At 45.7% G+C, this 17,951-nt stretch overlaps 1 protein-coding gene across 5 annotated transcripts in view; it reads right to left on the bottom strand.

Annotated features, from left to right (window-relative positions):
- SACS (sacsin molecular chaperone) overlaps positions 1-17,951 on the bottom strand; it is a 41,124-nt gene that overhangs the window by 22,331 nt on the left and 842 nt on the right. For 2 of the 5 annotated variants that reach the window (XR_009048975.1, XM_057707133.1), the window contains exons 1-8: positions 17,612-17,683; positions 17,395-17,545; positions 11,331-11,418; positions 10,347-10,432; positions 7,793-7,904; positions 5,258-5,404; positions 1,278-2,769; positions 575-666 (exon numbers count right to left, since the gene is read on the bottom strand). Coding sequence is in view for 3 of the 5 variants with exons in the window: in XM_057707133.1 (XP_057563116.1) it covers positions 575-666; positions 1,278-2,769; positions 5,258-5,404; positions 7,793-7,904; positions 10,347-10,432; positions 11,331-11,418; positions 17,395-17,545; positions 17,612-17,622 (2,179 nt within the window). In the remaining 2 variants the exon portion in view is untranslated. Of the gene's footprint in view, positions 1-574; positions 667-1,277; positions 2,770-3,291; positions 3,373-5,257; positions 5,405-7,792; positions 7,905-10,346; positions 10,433-11,330; positions 11,419-17,394; positions 17,546-17,611; positions 17,684-17,951 lie in introns of those variants that run through there. The other 3 variants (XM_057707134.1, XM_057707135.1, XM_057707136.1) reach the window with 3 other exon arrangements.

The raw sequence follows: 17,951 nt of genomic DNA, 5'->3' as shown, positions 1-17,951 counted from the left end.
TTCTGCCTTTTCCTAAAAAGGATTCCCAATAAAGGACACCCATCCTTTGCCACAACCCCAGAAGTCCCCTTTCCTGACCCCACTGCAGAGGTCATTCTGCCAGCCTGCATTTCCCTGACGCTGCCCCAGGACAACCACACAGAACTGTGGAGGCAGGTGGCGTGGCGACAGAGCAGGGCTGACGCCCTTCTCCCGTTCTCCCCGTGTATGCGCCGTCTAACCCACAACAGGGTCCTCACCACCACACAGGCTACAAGGGATGAGGCAGGTGAAATGGAAAAGAAATGGGAAAGCACTGTGCATGTGTCAGGGCTACTCCCATAAAGGCACCCTGCCATGCCGTGACGTGAGATTTTTAAACACAGCATCACCCTGGATTCTTTTAGACGTCAGAATCCAGCACTGACACATCCTAAACGACAAGTACATGAGGCTGAACCACATGAAACTGCTGAGTGATGGGTCTAAAGCGGATAACAATTTCGTATCGGTTCAACGTAATAGGAAACTTACATGAACTGTCATTTTTATGAACACATTTATTAAAAAAAAAACAACTAAACAGCTATAGTACCTCGGGTTTGGGCCGCTTCCTTTAAAGCAGCTAGAAGAGGAGGCTTCAAGTTATCCAAAATAAATCTTCCTTCAAGACCTGGGAAAAGGGACCTAAAAAGCGATAGAAACACAGCAATTTTAATCTTCTAACAATTCTAAGATACAGAAATTCAGTCATACAGTTTCAAGCCAGTTAAATGTACTCACTATTTTACATAAATAAGGCACACATCTAATCACACCGCAATACTTTCTCATCAAGTATATCCAGGCTTCGCTTTGAAACATGAGGACATCATGCACCATTTCCAAATCCAGAAACAGTCTAAATATCTTAGAATAAAATTCATTTTATTTTCTGAAACGTCAGTATGCACCCTGACTTATAAAGAATTACTTAATATAGTGCTTTAATAAATTTAAATTAATTTCATCAAAATAATTCACTTTTGACTAATTTTAGTGATTATCAGCTCTTTATAACCATTCTTTTCCATGTTCTATTATTGCAATTTCCAAGAAAAACAACTGCTTGGACAGCTTTTTAACTGATACACATCTGAATGCTTTTTCACCTTAGAATATAAAAATGTATCCTTTCCTATTTTAACAAAGCAGTTCTCCAAAAGTCATCCTAAGGTAACATCTACACTGATAACTGACGAGTTTCACAACAGACAACGCCAAGTGCAGGCGGGGCGGCAGGCGGGGCCCGTGCGTACCTCGGATAGTCTTCTGAGGTTATATACACCACGTCTTGATCAGACACGGAGGAGGAGAAGGGGACAAAGTTTCCGTTCTGTAAGGGCAGCAGCTCCAACCCCAGCAGTTCGCCATAGGCCTGGTCGGAGAGCACGAACTCCAGCAGGTGCAGCTTCTCCGCGACGCCGGCACCGCCCAGGTGGGCCGCCTTCCGTAGCACCTGCCGGGTCCACGCGGGTGTCACCTTCCTCACAGGCCTCGCGCTGGAGGCCACGAGCTGGAGGGCAGCGGCTAGATGGGCCGGGACCCTGACGATCTGCTTCCCTGAGCTCTGGAGGTAGCTGAGCACGGAGCGGGTGTATTCCAGACTCTCGTCCAGCTCCGAGAAGTACGCCTGCTCCAGGGGCACCCAGTGGCCGCTGAGGGCATGCAGGACTGCGTGCTGGAACAGCTCGTGAAACAGAGGCGCCAGCACCGGCCGCCAGTGCACCTTGACCCGCCTGGCGTCGGGCCACAGCTTGTAGATGACGTCCACCGACAGGGGCAGGTCGGGGCTCCTTCCCACCCTCAGCCGTTCTATGGCGTCTAAGATCAGAGTGGCGTAGGCTCTAGGGACGACGTTCAGGACGAGAAGCTCATTCCACAAGGCGGCCGGGTCCCTCCACTGGTCCAGCTCTCTCCATTTTATGCTCCTGCGATTGTCCGTCAGGCCAAAGAAGCCACTGATGTGAACCGGGAGGCCCGTTCTGCTTTCCTCGCCGGGCGGTAAAGGAAGGAAGCAGAAGGCTTTCCCTGAGAACTCGGGTGCCGCCCCTTCCTCCTCCTCGTCCCAGCCTGACAGAGGCATGGCAATCCCAATGACAGGCACAAATTTCAACTCATCGGCCAACGCATCGAGCTCAGCACTGAGCCCTTGCCCACCCACGCTGTTACACACCAGCCAGGACGTCTTCTGTGCGCCCCTGGCACTCTCGTCTTCCACAACGATGTTGATAGGGTAGGTGACACACGTTACGCTGTTGCTGGGCATCTTCTCACAGTAGTGACTGATGGCGGCTCCCAGCATCTTCACAGAATCCGGCCGCTCCTGTGTCGCGGCCGCACTCTCACTAGCCGTCACTCTGAAGACCAGCTTCTCTGCTCCATCGGCCTCGCGGACGTGTAGGGAGACATCCTGCACACTTTTCAGAAAGAGCAGCACTGTGTCTGCATCTGCCCTGAAAGACTCAAACAACTCGAGCACCTTCTGCTTATTGTAGAGGTTACTACTAAGCTGGGAGGGCTGGAGCCGAAGCGGGAAACGGAAAAAGGTTCCTGGAAAACTGCCGTTTACAAACGTCTCCTTGGTGCTTCCAAAAATGCCAATAAATGGTGCAAACTGGTCTGAGAGTTCACTAATTTCTTTGCTGTCATCTTTGAGATTCCAACATTGGCCTGATTCATGTGGACCAAAAAGCGTCTGATGAGGATCTAACATCCCAATCTGGTCACCACTAAAGATACAAGGAACATCTGCAAAGGAAAATTCAAGTCACGGTCAGCTATGAAATTTAATGGGCATACGACTACGCGGCACAGTCATGATCAAACAGCACACGTGGGAAAGCACGAGCCACACAATGATTCCACACAGATTTACCTAAAAGCAAAGTAAATCTCGCCTTGAAAACGTAATTCTTTGAACACAAAAAAATGCTTTCTCTTTTGATTCAAAAAGTACCAGGCACTGAGAGACTTTACGTGATTACTGTGAAAACCTAAGACAGATCTTCAAACACTTATTAAACAATTAAAATACATAAAGAGCATCTGGATGTTTACACCCGCCCCAGAGCCCTGTGAACGCAATCAAACAAAGCAGAGCTGCAGCCCATGTTCAAGATAAACCTTCAACCACAGAGTCTCTGAGAAGACAGACGAAAGAAAAGAGCAGCACAGGTGACCGACCGGCAAGCACGTGCCCTGGAGCGAGTGTGAGAAGGGCAGCGACTTGAGGACCTAACCATCACACGGGAGGCACTCTGTGAGGCCCACCTGTAACACGATGCTCACTGACCGCAGGCTCAGGGGTCACAACCGCCGATTCCCAAGCTCTCGGGTGTTTTAAGTAGGAAGTGTTAATCCACCGGCCCAGCCACCACATCCATCAGCAGCGCCGGTCCACGCACGGCCCTCCGGTCCACACTCCCTTTTCCACTCCCACTACTGAAACTATGTCAGGGAGACTCCTGATGGTTGTAAAGCAGGACTCATGACCTTCACAGATCCTCAGATTAGAGAACAGCACCCTGGTTAACACGGCCCCCCGTAAACATGCTCGTTCTCTGACAGGGAGATGAGAGCCAATGCTGGCCGTCAGGGGACTCTCTAAACAACACAGTCCTGTAAAACAGGCTCCACGCTTATGCAACTCACATGTGTGCCCCATAAAATTTAGAAACTACTACACGTCACAGACATGAGGAGTAACTCACAAATAGCAGAACACATGAATATTAATATTCGTATAATCGTTATATAATATTATGATCCTGTCAATGTTATTATATAATATGTAATTAATATTACGTAACACAATATCATACAAGATATCATAAAAATACAAATGCAGTTTAAAAAATGGCTCACTAAAAGCGGGCCAGGGTGAGAGTGACCCTGCACCCCACCTGCCCAGGGCAGTCCAGTGCAGGCCAGTGTCTGAAAATACCACCACCTCTTTCACTCTCAGGAGCGTCCTGGTTGGGGCAATAAATCACATGCCACTGCAGCTACACCGCAGCTCTGCCAGCTAACCCACCCTCTCCTGCAAGTTCAAAATGCAAAAAGAGTTTCAAACTAAAACCGTAACAAGCACGAATTCCATAAAAAAAAAGTTTTATCACAAAACTACAGTAGGGACGTCCCTGGTGGCACAGTGGTTAAGAATCCACCTTGGGAGACTGGGATTGCCAGATATACATTACTAATGAGAAAAAAATATCAAACTGTACACGTGCAACATATGCAGTTTATTGTATGTCAACTGTATCTCAATAAAAGTTCTTTAAAAAAAGAAAAAAAAGAATTTGCCTGCCAATGCAGGGGATACAGGTTTGATTCCTGGACCAGGAAGATCCCACATGCGGTGGAGCAACTAAGCCTGTGTGCCACAACCACTGAGGCCCTGTGCTGCAGCTACTGAAGCCTGCGCACCTAGAGCCCGTGCTCCACAAGAGAAGCCATCATACTGAGAAGCCCGTGCACCACAACAAAGAGTAGCCCCTGCTCGCCACAACTAGAGAAAGGCTGTGTGCAGCAACAAAGACCGAACACAGCCAAAAATAAAATAAAGAAATCTTAAAAAAAATGTGTAAAAATTATAAAAAACAAAACCTACAGTAAATACTAAGTGCTCTGATTCTGGAAGAACAGCCATATGCCCTTCGAGGTGTCTACCCTAAGAGCTCCAAGTATTTCCTACTGTAACTATGAATCAGAAACCTCATATTCGTTCTAGATTCCAAACATGATTTCAAAGTAACAGTTAAAATACTCATAAGTGTAAGGAGAGTAAAATTTTTATGAGGAAAGTGAGAAACCAGAATCATTTCAAAAATCTTCTCTTTGTCAGTTATTAAATACCACTGGATATTATCTTCTTCCTGTTATTTAAACATATATACAAGAAAATCCCTGAAAATCAGTTTGCCTGACTCAAGGATTTGCAGTATAAAAGTTTTCAGAGTAACAATCTTGTGCAGGCCTTCAATAGCTCATGTAAAATCTCAAATCTCACATAAAATGACTTAATATACTACACTGATTCGACCAGAAATGATGACATTAACTTTTACATAACTTGAGAAAACACAAGACACACTGATATATTTCTTGCCACTGAGAGTAATTTGGGAAAGATGCCTTTTAAAACAGTATCATCTCTGAAGTTAACCCAATAAACTACAAAATATAGGCGAAAATAATTTTCATTATTTCAAGATTGAAAAGCCAAATACCATACCTGTTATATGATAGACAGAATTAAACCCAATTCCAAATCTTCCAACCTTCAAAGGGTCGTCCTTTTTCCTGCTCCGTGCTATCTCCTGGATGCCGTGCCAGTCCTCTGGGGTGAAGACCGCATTGTTGTACACGTAGAGGGCTGGCCCTGGGCGTCAAGATGCACATGCAGGTGTTGAGAAAGAAGGGAGCCTGGGTGTTCACTTCTATTACAAGAACTTCCTCTACCTAACACTGTTTATTTGATGGGAAGATGGAAAGAACTGAATGGAGTGACCTATCCAGCATTACAGTTTGGTTGTTTTCACAATAAAAACAGAAATTACAAATTAATGGTAAAAATTACCAGCAAAAGAAATATAGTATTCTTGACCAAAAATCCAGAAAGGAAAAATATGGTATCAATATTTAGATACTCAAAACACAGGGCAAACATGAAAATTAATCACAGCATACTACTTTTAAAATTTGTTCCTGAATAGCATACTCATTTATTTTTGTAAATGAAATTACCTGTAAATGTACTAAGAAGACTAAAGAAAACTTGTTAATATATTATTTCATAGAGTGAAAAATAACCCATCTCCTGCGCCTGTGAACCCGAGCACATATATGGGGCTGTCGGCCATAGTAAAAATGGCGTGACTGTTGTCTGTAAAACAGTCAAAGCAGAGCTAGAAAAACAACTGCGAGGCTTTTGTAGGAAGGACGAGCACGTGGAGGCCATCTCTGCCAAACCCAGGCCACAGTGTGTCCTTGGACAGCAGGAAAGGGCCTGGGGGTGCTCTGGGAGCCCCAGACTTCTCCATGCCCCTCTTAATTAACCACATCCTTGAAATCCTTAGTAAAGTGAGAAACTGGGGAAGATCTCTGAGTTTTCTGCATCAGATTTGATATTTTGAGTCTTTTGTCATTTCATTAGATAAAAAAGAACATAAACAAGTTGAACTCAAGAGTTCTCATCTACAACACTAAGTGTCAGTAACGGGGAAAAACTGATCCAGGAAGACACCAGTCAAGACACCACTCAAGCCTGAACGTGAGAGAAAGACCCACAAATACCACAAGCACAGAGGGCCCTCCGCAAACATTTGTTCATTAAAGAGATCAAAGATCATGTCCACCTCCTTCTGTATGTCCAAGTTTAAAAAATCATCTCATCTAACATCACTTTAAAGAGCCTCTCTCTAAGCATGCTTGTGCATAAATTCAGCTAAATAATCTTGTTTCATATTTTTTTTAATGAGCTGAAGTCATGGCTGGCAGCGAAAACTCCTCGACGTGAGGGAATTGTGAAGCAGAATACTTCCAGGATCTCTTCCCATTTACGGTCCTACAGGACACTCCCAACACCAGGATGACACCAGACGGAAGGCATGTTACGCACACGGTCTCCTTGAGCCCTCAGAGTAACTGGGGGCGGACAGCATCCTCGTCCCCACTCCACAGGGGAGCAGGCTGACACGCAGCCAGGCTCAGGGCTCCACTCAGGCACGGGGGCAGACCGTGGATGTGGGTCACAGGGAGCTCCGTGCAGGATCAGGACTCAGACGAAAGCCCTTCACACCCACACAGGATGTCTCTGCACAACCCTTCCATCAAATCACAGAGCCAGGAAGCCTGACTGGTTTCCTCCTCTCACTGCACAAATGAACGATGGGGGTCACAAAAGTGGCAGCAGTCAGGACTAGAATGGAAACCTCCTGACATGGTGCCTCTCATCACATTTCTTTACAGAATTTTAAAAAATGCAACTTCCATATCATGAATATGACCTAAGAACAAATGTGTTACCTATCATAAATGCTAAATATTTAACATTTAAATATTTAACAGTAATGTTGATTACCTTCCTAAATCATAAAACATCTTTTAAAAAATATATGACTTACATCTCTTTAAAAATATGTCCAAGAAAGTATGAATCGATCCTCCCTTTTCTCAGTAACTTTCTACCACACACAGTCATTCACAATCACCCTACGGACTTTAAAGCTGCCCTGGAAGTTATGAATGTTGTTTTCAACACAGCACTTCACAGCATAGGACTTCAGAAGTCCTTACGTTGGTTACAGTTTCTTACTGTCTTTCCTTTCATTTTCCTCACTCACTTCTCTCCTTCAGTCTTTCTTCCCATCCCCTTCAACATACTGCAAGGGCCCTCTCAAAGCAGAAACGAAGACACAGAGCCACAACCTCTAACTTCTTTCCAAGTGCAGAGAAGTATTCTATTTGTCTCGCTAATGACATAAAATGCTCACAAGTTGACTGAAAACAATAGGAGGTTTACGTATTTACATCGCTGATTACTCTAAGATTCAAGATTTTTATTCTTTGCTCTGTAAAAATACCAACTAGTAGAGACACCTGCCCACGAAAAGCAGAGAAAACATCGGAAGAAGTGGAGTTAAATATGCCGAGAGGTGAAGGACAGGTGGTAACTTGACGGTTCATTGAACACTGGATGGTAAATCACTAAAAATCACCTGTTGGTACATGAAATAACACTTGTCCCTAACTAATCATTGATTCTTACCCTGATATTGTGCCATATCTTTTGACCAAAGAGTCTCTGTTCCATACTGAGTTTCATCATATAAAAATTTAACTTCTGTGGCCCCAGCATCTTCTGCATTCTGAATTAATTCCTAGTCAAGAAATATACCAAAAAATAATAATATTTAACAATATAGTAATCTACGGCCCATCTTTGCATTTACCTACAATATTTAAAAAGTAATGACACGCAGTGAAGGACACCCACTCTTCGCCGCACCAGCGAGGCCCTGCGCGTTCTCGGGCAGCAGGCGCTGCCTACAGTGCAGGCCTAACCCGGGGCCTGCTGTGTGCACCTGTGGCCCAGCCAGCTCCGCACAGTGTTTCTTCCTTGGATAGTTTGGTAGAATGTGACCTGGTTTAGTCTAAAGTAAGGAACAGGACAATCTCCTGGATGGGCTCTGACTTAGACCAAACCAAAGCACGGGGTTGTATTTTAAACGAATGGGTCTTCAGGCACAGAATAATCGACCCCGTATCAGGCCGCTCATGAACCGCTAACTTCGGGGAGCACTGTTTCTTACTTTCCCAGCACCTGGAATCACTAACGGGGGGGGGGGGGGGGGGGATGGCAGAGATGGGCAGGAACTGCAGAGGGCATGCACTGATACGACAGCCATGCAGACAGCAAAGCCTTCATCAGAGCAGGTGACACAGAGCCCCGCCTGCAAGGAGACAAGTGTCAGACTGAGCGTGGGAACAGTGTGGAACTGAGAGCTGGCTGTGACAGCAGGTGGGTGGTCAGCTCACCCCGTGCACACCAGAAGGCTGGGGGGGTCTTGTCCCACCTGCTGTTCAACCCCAAACAGGAACATGCGACCATGCCCTTACCTACCTCCTCAGCAGCTACAACGTCTTCCTGTTTACACAACGGTCCGTTTCTCACAGGATTTTTAAGACCCACTCCTACCCTATTTAGTCTAATAGAATCCCTAAAAGTTAGCAATCTTCTTCACATTATGGTATAATATAAACTAATATTAAAGGTAGAAATAAATATTAAATAGGTAGCAAAATGCAAGTTTAACTTACAAAATGATAGCACTTTAGAGGCTGGATCTTGTTTTCATCTGGATAGCTATTTGTGACGTGTATTTTAGGGAGCAGAGATGAAGAAAACAAGATAAAATCCCAAGTTCCAGGTTACAACTATCAGTCTCAAGTTGGACAAAAAATAGGATGGGGTGCTGCTTTTCAGGGGATCTCTGTCAAATGGTTCTGAGAAGAAGAGGCCAAAAATGCGCCACTTTGCATGAGATCTCAGGCTAGCCAGCAAAATATCTCTGGATCTATTTCAGCAACCTCACACAAGGTGGTGGCCTAAGTCAGGAAATTCTCAGATTCCTATTAAAACAGTAGAATTCTACTAAAACATCCAAGGAAAAAGTGATGCTGAGGTGGCTGGCACGCACGTCTACACAGCAAGCCTCGTGGCGGCGCTGCGCCTCAGCGGCTGCTCCCCTAAGAGTGCACTACGAGCTCGCGCACGACCCTGCCTTGCTTCCTGCACGGTCTCTGTCACTCCGTGCTGAGCTGAGGAGGCCCCACTAACTCCTATTTTAACTTTGTTCTGTTCACCTCACTCTACCCCCATAACAGCCCAATAATGACACTCTTCCCATCTTCACTGTCCTAATATCTCAACACAGAAATGGCTTTCAAATGAGCCTCTGTGAGCCACGGATGCCTATTCTCAAGATGGACTTAAACTGCTCCAATGCCTCCTCATTAAAATCACTAAGGATGCAGCAATCCTCAATCCGCTATCTGAGTACAGCTAATATTTAAGAGAAGTTAAACTGACCTAGTGCTTATTCTCTAAAATTTTATCATCTAAACTAGAAAATATAATAAGGGCTAAGACAGTGAACATAATAAACTCTAAATACCTAGACGAAAATGCATAATTTATCTACTTTTACGTTTAATTAAGGAAGCTTCTTATTAAGCTTAAAAACAAAATCTAATTTTTGCAGTATCTTCCATATTGCAATCTTTCATGGTGGTTCAGTTTGTTTTTTTAATGAGTGTACTCAAACTAAAAGACTATATCGTACATAGAAAAACTTAAGTAAAACAATCATCCTTTTAAATAAACTCTCCTAAAAAGCAAACTTCTAAATCTAGGGGAGTCAAACAGGCGTGGGTTCACGGCCCCTGAACGTGGGTTTCGTATTACTGTATTTGCTCGGCTGCTTGGTTTGTCATGCCCCTGCACAATGTTTTACAGAAAATTCATAAAATTACATTATGTAATTACATAAAATTACCAAAAAGTGTTCCTAGAGCAACACTGCCTGGCCACAGCACACGGCAGCGTGGGGGCTCCTCTGCCTCTGGAACCTCGTGTATTTACAAGGACTGCCTCTCGAGCCCCCCAGCCAGCGCATGCGCCGCAGGTGCAGAGGAACAGACACAGCCACTCAAATCCAGACCAAACTCTGAAGCGGAAACACTAACAGGACTTCTAAGTCATTTTACTCCGCCCCATTTTTATCAATGTAAACGCACACATGTACACAACCACACCCTACCTTAAGGATCTGTCCTCCTTCGGGGTATCTTCTTAAAATGTCCTTGAGGAAATCAACAAGTGGTGGAGTTGTTTGTCCAAATCGACCTAAGATAGAGAACACGTTGAAAATGATTAAGAAAAGAGTCGTCTGGCCTGTTACCAATGTGTTATTTGTTCTGAGACACAATAAAACTGTGCAAGTTTTGACTTCACACACTTCACTGCAGCCTCTGGTACGAAACCTACCTGACTAAACACATTCAGTGCAAAGTAAAGCACATTCAGTTTTATAAAATCTCAAGATTTTTAATTAAACTACAAATTAAGTTTTTAAAAACTGTTTAAACATATACTAAATAGGACATGACATTATTAATTCAAAAATAAAGAGCATGGGGGCTGTTGCTATTTTCCAAAGCAAATGAAATAAATGGTGCTATTCTGTGGGTGCTTTGCAGCTCGGTAATAAGCCAGAGATCGTGGTGCCTGTGACGACATCCTTAATATTCTCAAGCTCAAGGAATGCTCTGAATGCTTTGCAGTTTCGCACAGTGTCTCAATGGCTGCCCAGTTCAAATACCCTAAGTCTCTCCCAAACTAGAGATTCTCAGAACGGACCAACCAGGTCACCTTCAGACAGGTGAGAGCAAAGTATAGGGAGCACTGGGAAAGGGAAATAATTTCTCAGGTGCACAGAATAAAAATACATTTATTTTTATTTACTGTCTATAAATAAAAAAGAAATCTGTGCTTACGACAAAATCATCACTGTGAATTTATCTGCATCATTTTGGTACAGCTACCTACCACGGCCAAGTACCCCCAGGGCCCTGCCCGCAGGCTGCCCCACCCAGACATCCTCACTTGCTCCACCCATCCCGTGTTCCTGTGGCCCTGACTTCCCCTCATCGCATCCCAGTGCTATGTACTTTCATTCATGTTGAAAACATAATCTTTATGTAACTAAAAATGGAATTTACTGCCGGTAAAGTCAACATTATACCTCCCCCTTTTAAGCCTTTTGATTGAAGGTTTACAAAAAGATGACAGCTTGGGGAAGTCAGATCTCCAATCTTGATCCAGTCAGATAACTGAAAAAAAAGAAAAGAAAATGTATGAAAAGCAATATAGTTCCTAATTGTGTAAATTCAAAACTTTACGCCTTTTTTTTTTTCACCTAAGAAATAATGTTTGATTTACAAAATAGAAATAGAGTCAATGATATAGAAAACAAACTTATGGTTACCGGGGGGGGGGGGGGGGGGGGGGGATAAATTGGGAGACTGGGATTGACATGTACACACTACTATATATGAAACAGATAATTAATAAGAACCTACTGTACAGCACAGGGAACTCTACTCAACACTCTGTAATGGCCTATATAGGAAAAGAATCTGATCTATGTATAACACACAAAAAAAAGAAATACTGTTTTTTTTAAGTGTTCTTGTAAGGAAATAAGTTGTTGTGGAGAAGTGACTATTTCAGAGAACAAAAATTTAATCAAATATTTTATTTAAAAATGTAAATGATTTTCCTTAAATAATTACAAATAGATAAAGATACACACATTCTGCTTTAAAATAATTTTTAACATTTTATGGTGAACCAGGATTATCAACATAAACAAAATCATTCCTTTGATCAGCATTTCCAAAGTTCTTACTCACTGCAGAGCTCTACGGGATTCAATAGACATTAGAGGACCAAAAAAAAAGCTTTAATTTTGTTGGAATAATTTGGTTTTTAGGACATTTAACATATTAATATTACAGTAACTCTCTTAAAAAGGATTACACTATGTGGTATTTCACAAATTTTAGCAATAATTTTTTTTCATTTATTTTGAAGAGCATCTTATAAGATACTGTTCCTAGAAATACATTTTGGAAAGCTGCTTATAGATGTTGTTATAAAAAAGGTGTGATGTGGAAGGAAGAGACGAGTGAGGACTCTGACTTCTGAAGCCGCTTTGGTCTATAATTTCCCCAATTGGCTTCCCTGAAAAATGCCTCGATGTTCGTTTTCCTTTCAGCGAAGGAAAGGCAGGGTACAATGTGTGATCATGCCCCCCAGGAGCAGGAAATGGACTGCCTTTCTGAAAAATACGGTACGCACCCCAAAGCTGGACCCACTTTTCCCCAGCAGCCACCTCGTTAAGTGCGACTGAGGAGTGGCTTACAGGCAGCGGTCTGCAGACGCTGCTCCAGCTCTCACCTCTGTAACCTGCTCTTCCGTGAGAGCGTGTGAAGGACAGGGCTCTCTGCATCACGACTTCGCCACCTCCACCGGTCACTCCCGCCTCACACGGCTGCCCTCCAGGCTCCCACAACGCAGCCCGCCTAGAAGCGGCCTCGGCAGCCCTGCTCCACTAACAGTGGCACTGCCCACCTGGTTGCTGTAACAGGACAGCTCTCCCCCAGCCCCAAGTTCGGTGAACCTCGAGGGCCCAGCATGTCTGTTCCTGGTTCCTCTCACACCTAACCCGCTCCTCTCCATTTCCAATTGTTCAGATCTCAACGTCTCTTGGATTTTATAACAATCTCCCATCTGGTCTCCTTACTTTCTGTACATGATTTTCATTCTAGTCCTCATTTCTAAAATGCAAATCTGAACACAGCTGTTAACAGCTGTTACAGCTCCCAGTTTATAAAACATTTTCATATATGTGTCCCCACTGAACCCTAGGGCAAACCTATAAAAACTCTGTGCACAAGAAATGCAGACAAGGGTAATCATGACAGTGCTGTTGTCAACAACAAAAACCCAGAAACAACCCCAATCCTATGACCTATTCACACAGTGGAGTATTACACAGCAAGGAAAATGACAACTGAACTGCACATAAATTTGGGTGAATATTCATAACATAAGGTTGAGTGAAAAAAGCTAAATCCAAATTGCTATATGTAGCATAATAAACTTCTATAAAGTTCATAAACAACTAAATGTAACCAGTACACTGTTTAGGTTATACATACATCCACACACACAAACACAGGTATCCACACACACACTTACGATAAAACTATCAAACCAACCACAAAAAGGCAACAGAATATAAAACACACGAAGAAGTAAGGGAAGGAAGGGAGGCATACAGGCTGGGGAAGAAAAGCACAGAGGGACAGGAAACTGTCAATAGCGTTCCAGTTCTCCAGCTGGATGACGTCATCATGGTTGTTCATTCTATTTTTAATTAACTAATGAAATTGATTACTAAAAGAGTTATGTATAAGCCAAGGATTAGTAGTCTAACTCAGTTAGCCACCTCAGTTAGCTAAGGTACATTTAAAGAAGAACGGCAGAAAGGGTGGAGGAAAGGAAGGAAATCTATAACGCAGGAACATGTCTCCAGGTCCTAAAGAGGACTTGAAAAGGAAGACTGTGCGGAGTAGAACCCTGTTAGTGAACACAGACATGACTGGCTGTGTGAGTCTGACACCGAATGCTTTTGGTAGGTTGTAATCAGTGGCCTATCTCAGGGCAGCGATTTTCCCAAAGAGAAATCAAGCATCCGCGATAAGCTCAACAGTGCTACCTGCTTCCTTCCCCTGAGCCTGCCAAGACCTGGGAATTCTGCTTGGGCCTCTCTCTTTGGACCTGCAATCACTGACCAACCAAACTGACACTGGCCATGTGCATCTCCAGAGACAACAAAATCTTTAAAGTTGCCCATTTCAGTCTTTACATTTTGTTTTTAAAACAGAATGATGACAAAATAACTTGAACATCTGGGTCTCTGTCCAGGCCAGCCTCAGCCTTCCTTAAGAACCTCAGAGATGCTCATTTTCATTTACTGGGAAACAATAACTCTCTCCAAATTGTGAAGCAAACAGTATAATATTAATTGCCATCTGGATCTCCCAACACTTATTCCTTTACACAGTTGTCAAGAACACAAGGAGGTTCTCAAGATTCAAGAGTTGATAGGGAGGATGTTTCTGATCAACCAAAAGACAAGAAAAGTAACTTCAAACCTCCTGGTTTGAGGCTCAAATACAGGAGAAAAGGTTCCAGGAGAAAAGGTCAAGAAGATACACAGCTCTAACGGACAGCTTCACTCTCTTCACAGGACAAGAGGCAGAGTGAAGAACTCACAGGTTCTTCATCCAGACCAGGAATAGCAAGAGAGACAAGGAGGAGGAGGATGGCAGGTGACCTGGAAAGACTGAGGACCAAGTAAGTGCCCACTGCTAAGTCCAAAACCGACCAAAACCTGTGACTGACACCAAGGTGTCAACAGCTTTTGTTTCTGCTTACCCTGAAACATTTAGAATTCTCTCCAGTAATTCAAATCTAAAAGGTTCTGTGCAGCACTGAATAGAAAGGAGAAGAAAACTGCCTCCGTGATTCACTTACAGAAAGGAGACCCTTCCTGACGACACAGGTTAGCATCACTAAGTTCACCAGTTCAGCAGACGTCACAGCCTGTCTTCTGCGTCAGGAGAGAACTGGGCCCTTCGACTGTTTTCTGGGAGAGCACCATCCTTGAGTTCAAAGTTCACCTTTAACGGTTTAAGCTCTTCTTTGTTTTAAAGAACTTTACATTTAACTTTTATGTGTTTCCAATTGACAGACTGACAGGTCCTCTCTGGTGTGCAATAGTCAAAAGTCCACAGACTTTGGAATCAGACAGATGTGGGTTCCAATCCTGACCTGACTTCACCTCTCTGAATCTTAGCTTTGCTCGTCTGCAAGATGGACTAGTCCCAACTATCTCATGAGGCTGGCTGTTCCGCGTAGTAAACGAGGTGATACAGGCAGAGTCCCAGCAGAACAGTCTGTGGAGCACAGTTAACTGCTCAGCAAATGTTAAGCATATATTCCCTGTAAGTTCACCAAGGCGCAGAGCGAGAAACGCACTGAGCAAGTTGCTTCCCCAAATCATGTCCCCAGCCCTGACCTCTGGTCCTTGAGCTCCAGTGCCAGGTCCACAGCTGCCTGTGGACCATCATGCCCTAGACTCTTACACAGCAGGGACCTCAGAACTGGTTAGAATTCATTTTACCCCATTCCTACCTGCAATGGGAAAACCGACTCTGACGTTACTTAATTTGGCCTCTGTTATCCATTGGTAATACAGGAATAGGATCTAGGTCACCTAGCTCTGCATGCACTCTCTTAGATGGTCACATGCTGCCATCAGCTCAGACATACATAAAAGCAAATTGAAACCTGGACCCCCTCTGAACGTGTTCACCTCTGCTAACTGAACATTCTTTTCCTGGTCTGCCGCAAGGCTTGTGGACATCCTTGGCAGGGCCTTCTCCCTTATTCTACATCCAACACCCCACCACCACCCCTCCGTGTGCATGAATACACACATCCATCTGGTACCAAACCACCTTCACTTTTCTTTTACAAAGTCCCCTGTGTATCCTTTCCTTCCAGTTTCAGCTCTACAATGGAGGTCTGGAACTTCACCACTCACACTAGCACAAGCTTCCTAACTAGACTCCCCACCGCACACCCACTCAATCCAAAACACTTTGCACATCACACCCATGTCCGCCATCCCACAGCGGTGCTTTGCAGAGACACCTCCAGAAACCCTTTGGGTATGACACATCTAGGGGATAAAAGATGACAAGGCAGAACCAGTGGAGCAAGCAAAGAAGTAGGTGTAGGACCCAGGGAGGATACACAGGAAGGTCAAGAGACAGGGGCAGGCACAGATAAAGAGGTAAGGATGACAAGTTTCCCCCTCGGTCCTATCCAAAGCCCTCCGTCAAGCCACTGTCTGCCACCAAACACCCTGGGGAACCAAGCAGTGAGGAGGACTGGTCTTCAGAGGAGCATAAGAACAGGTTAACCTGAAATCTGTCTAAGAGGGCAAGAGAGCAGAGGGTGCACCCAGGTACACAGAAGGCCAAGATTACACTGAGATTAAAAACCATGGGTACCGAGCGTGTCGCCAGTATCTGTACCGGATATAAGGAGATCCAGCACTTGAAATGCCCTCCTGGGTGGCTCAAGCAACCCTTACATATCTGCCTCAGCTCCCTTTTTGGCTCTTTATCACTTAAAAAGTGAAGATGTTTACTAGGAGAAAATATTAAGTTAATTTCCAGTAAAACGTCTCCATGTAACACCTCCCTTAGATCAACTCGAGGATGGGTGACGCCTTAGAGGGCCAGGACAGGGAGGGTGGGAGGGAGTCGCAGGAGGGATGTGCGGATATACGTATAAATACAGCTGATTCACTTCGGTGTACCTCAAGAACTGGTACAAGACTGTAAAGCAATTATATTCCAATAAAGAGCTTAAAAACTAATTAAAAAAATAAAAAATATTTTAAAAAAACAAAAAACACCTCCCTTTATCAAAACCGTGATATTTCCACCAGGCTTAATTAAAGGTTATATATAACATGAAATACTATTTTCTAAAGTTTTGATTTGTTAAGTCATTAATCTGCACCTTACAAGTTTTAATATAAATTCACTCCTCAAAATAATAGCTTCATGTTAAAGTATGCCTGAAGATCCTCAGTCCTAAATTTCTGTGGCTCAAAGATGGGGGGAAACTTCTAAGACATAAAAGGTGAAAGTACTGACCACGATTCCAGTTGAATGTATAACAAAATCAGAAAAATTATGAGTAATGATGAAGTCACTTCAGCGGTGATGGCTCCGAAGAAGCAAACCCCAAAAAACACAAAAAAACCCCTCTTGCTATAACGCCCATCAAACAAGTATCTTAATTTCAGGAAGTGAAGATTCAGACCAAAAGGGGGAGGGGGATACAAGGCTGAAAAGGCGCACGGACAGAGATCGCAACCAGCACAGGCACACAGCCGCGTCATTCGATCGGTATTCACCAGGCATGATCATTTCCAGGCGAGCAGGAGCCCGGCCGCCCCGGCCCCCCGCCCCAGCCGCCCGGTCCCCCGCCCCCAGGCCCCTCCCCCGTCCCCAGGCCCCCGGTCCCCAGCCCCCGTCCCCATCCCCCCGCCCCCAGGCCCCTCCCCCGTCCCCAGGCCCCCGGTCCCCAGCCCCCGTCCCCATCCCCCCGCCCCCAGGCCCCCGGGCCCCAGCCCCCGGGCCCCGGCCCCGCGCTACCTGCCGGCCGCCGAACCACAGCCGCTGCTCCGACGCGGGAAAGCCCGTCTCGGCCGCGAGGCGCCGCTTCACGTCGCTCACCGTCCAGGACGCGGGCACCGCCACCGTCCTGCAGCCCGCGCAGCCGGGCAGCACGGTCACCCGGAGCCACCTGTGCGGAGGAAAAGGCCTCAGCGGGCGCCGCGCGGGGCCGCGGCCCCGGCCCGCCCGCGCTCACCTGTCGCCCATGGCGTGTCCTCACGGCCCGCGCCGCCGCGCCCGCGCCATGCTCCCGCCGCCGCGGCCCGCGCCCCGGCCCGGCCCGCCCACTGGCCGCCGCGGGAGGAAGCCGCCGCGGGGAGGGGCCGGCGGAGGCGGCGCGCTCCCCGCCACAAGGCCCCGGAGGCGCCGCCCGCGGGCACGCGCCCCCCCCCCCCTCGGCCAGCCCGCTGAGGGGACGCCGGGCCTGGGCGTCAGGCCCCGCCCGCAGGCCCCGCCCCTCCTGGGCCGCCCCGAAGCCGGCGCTCCTCGCGTCCAGCCCCGCGTCTCCCTCAGCTTTCCTTGAGGAGCAGAAGGGC

This window comes from Hippopotamus amphibius, chromosome 14 (assembly GCF_030028045.1).
Source record: "Hippopotamus amphibius kiboko isolate mHipAmp2 chromosome 14, mHipAmp2.hap2, whole genome shotgun sequence".
NCBI lineage: Eukaryota > Metazoa > Chordata > Mammalia > Artiodactyla > Hippopotamidae > Hippopotamus > Hippopotamus amphibius.
The sequence above is the reverse complement of the archived record's forward strand: the minus strand, read 5'-3'. Positions and strand labels throughout refer to the sequence as shown.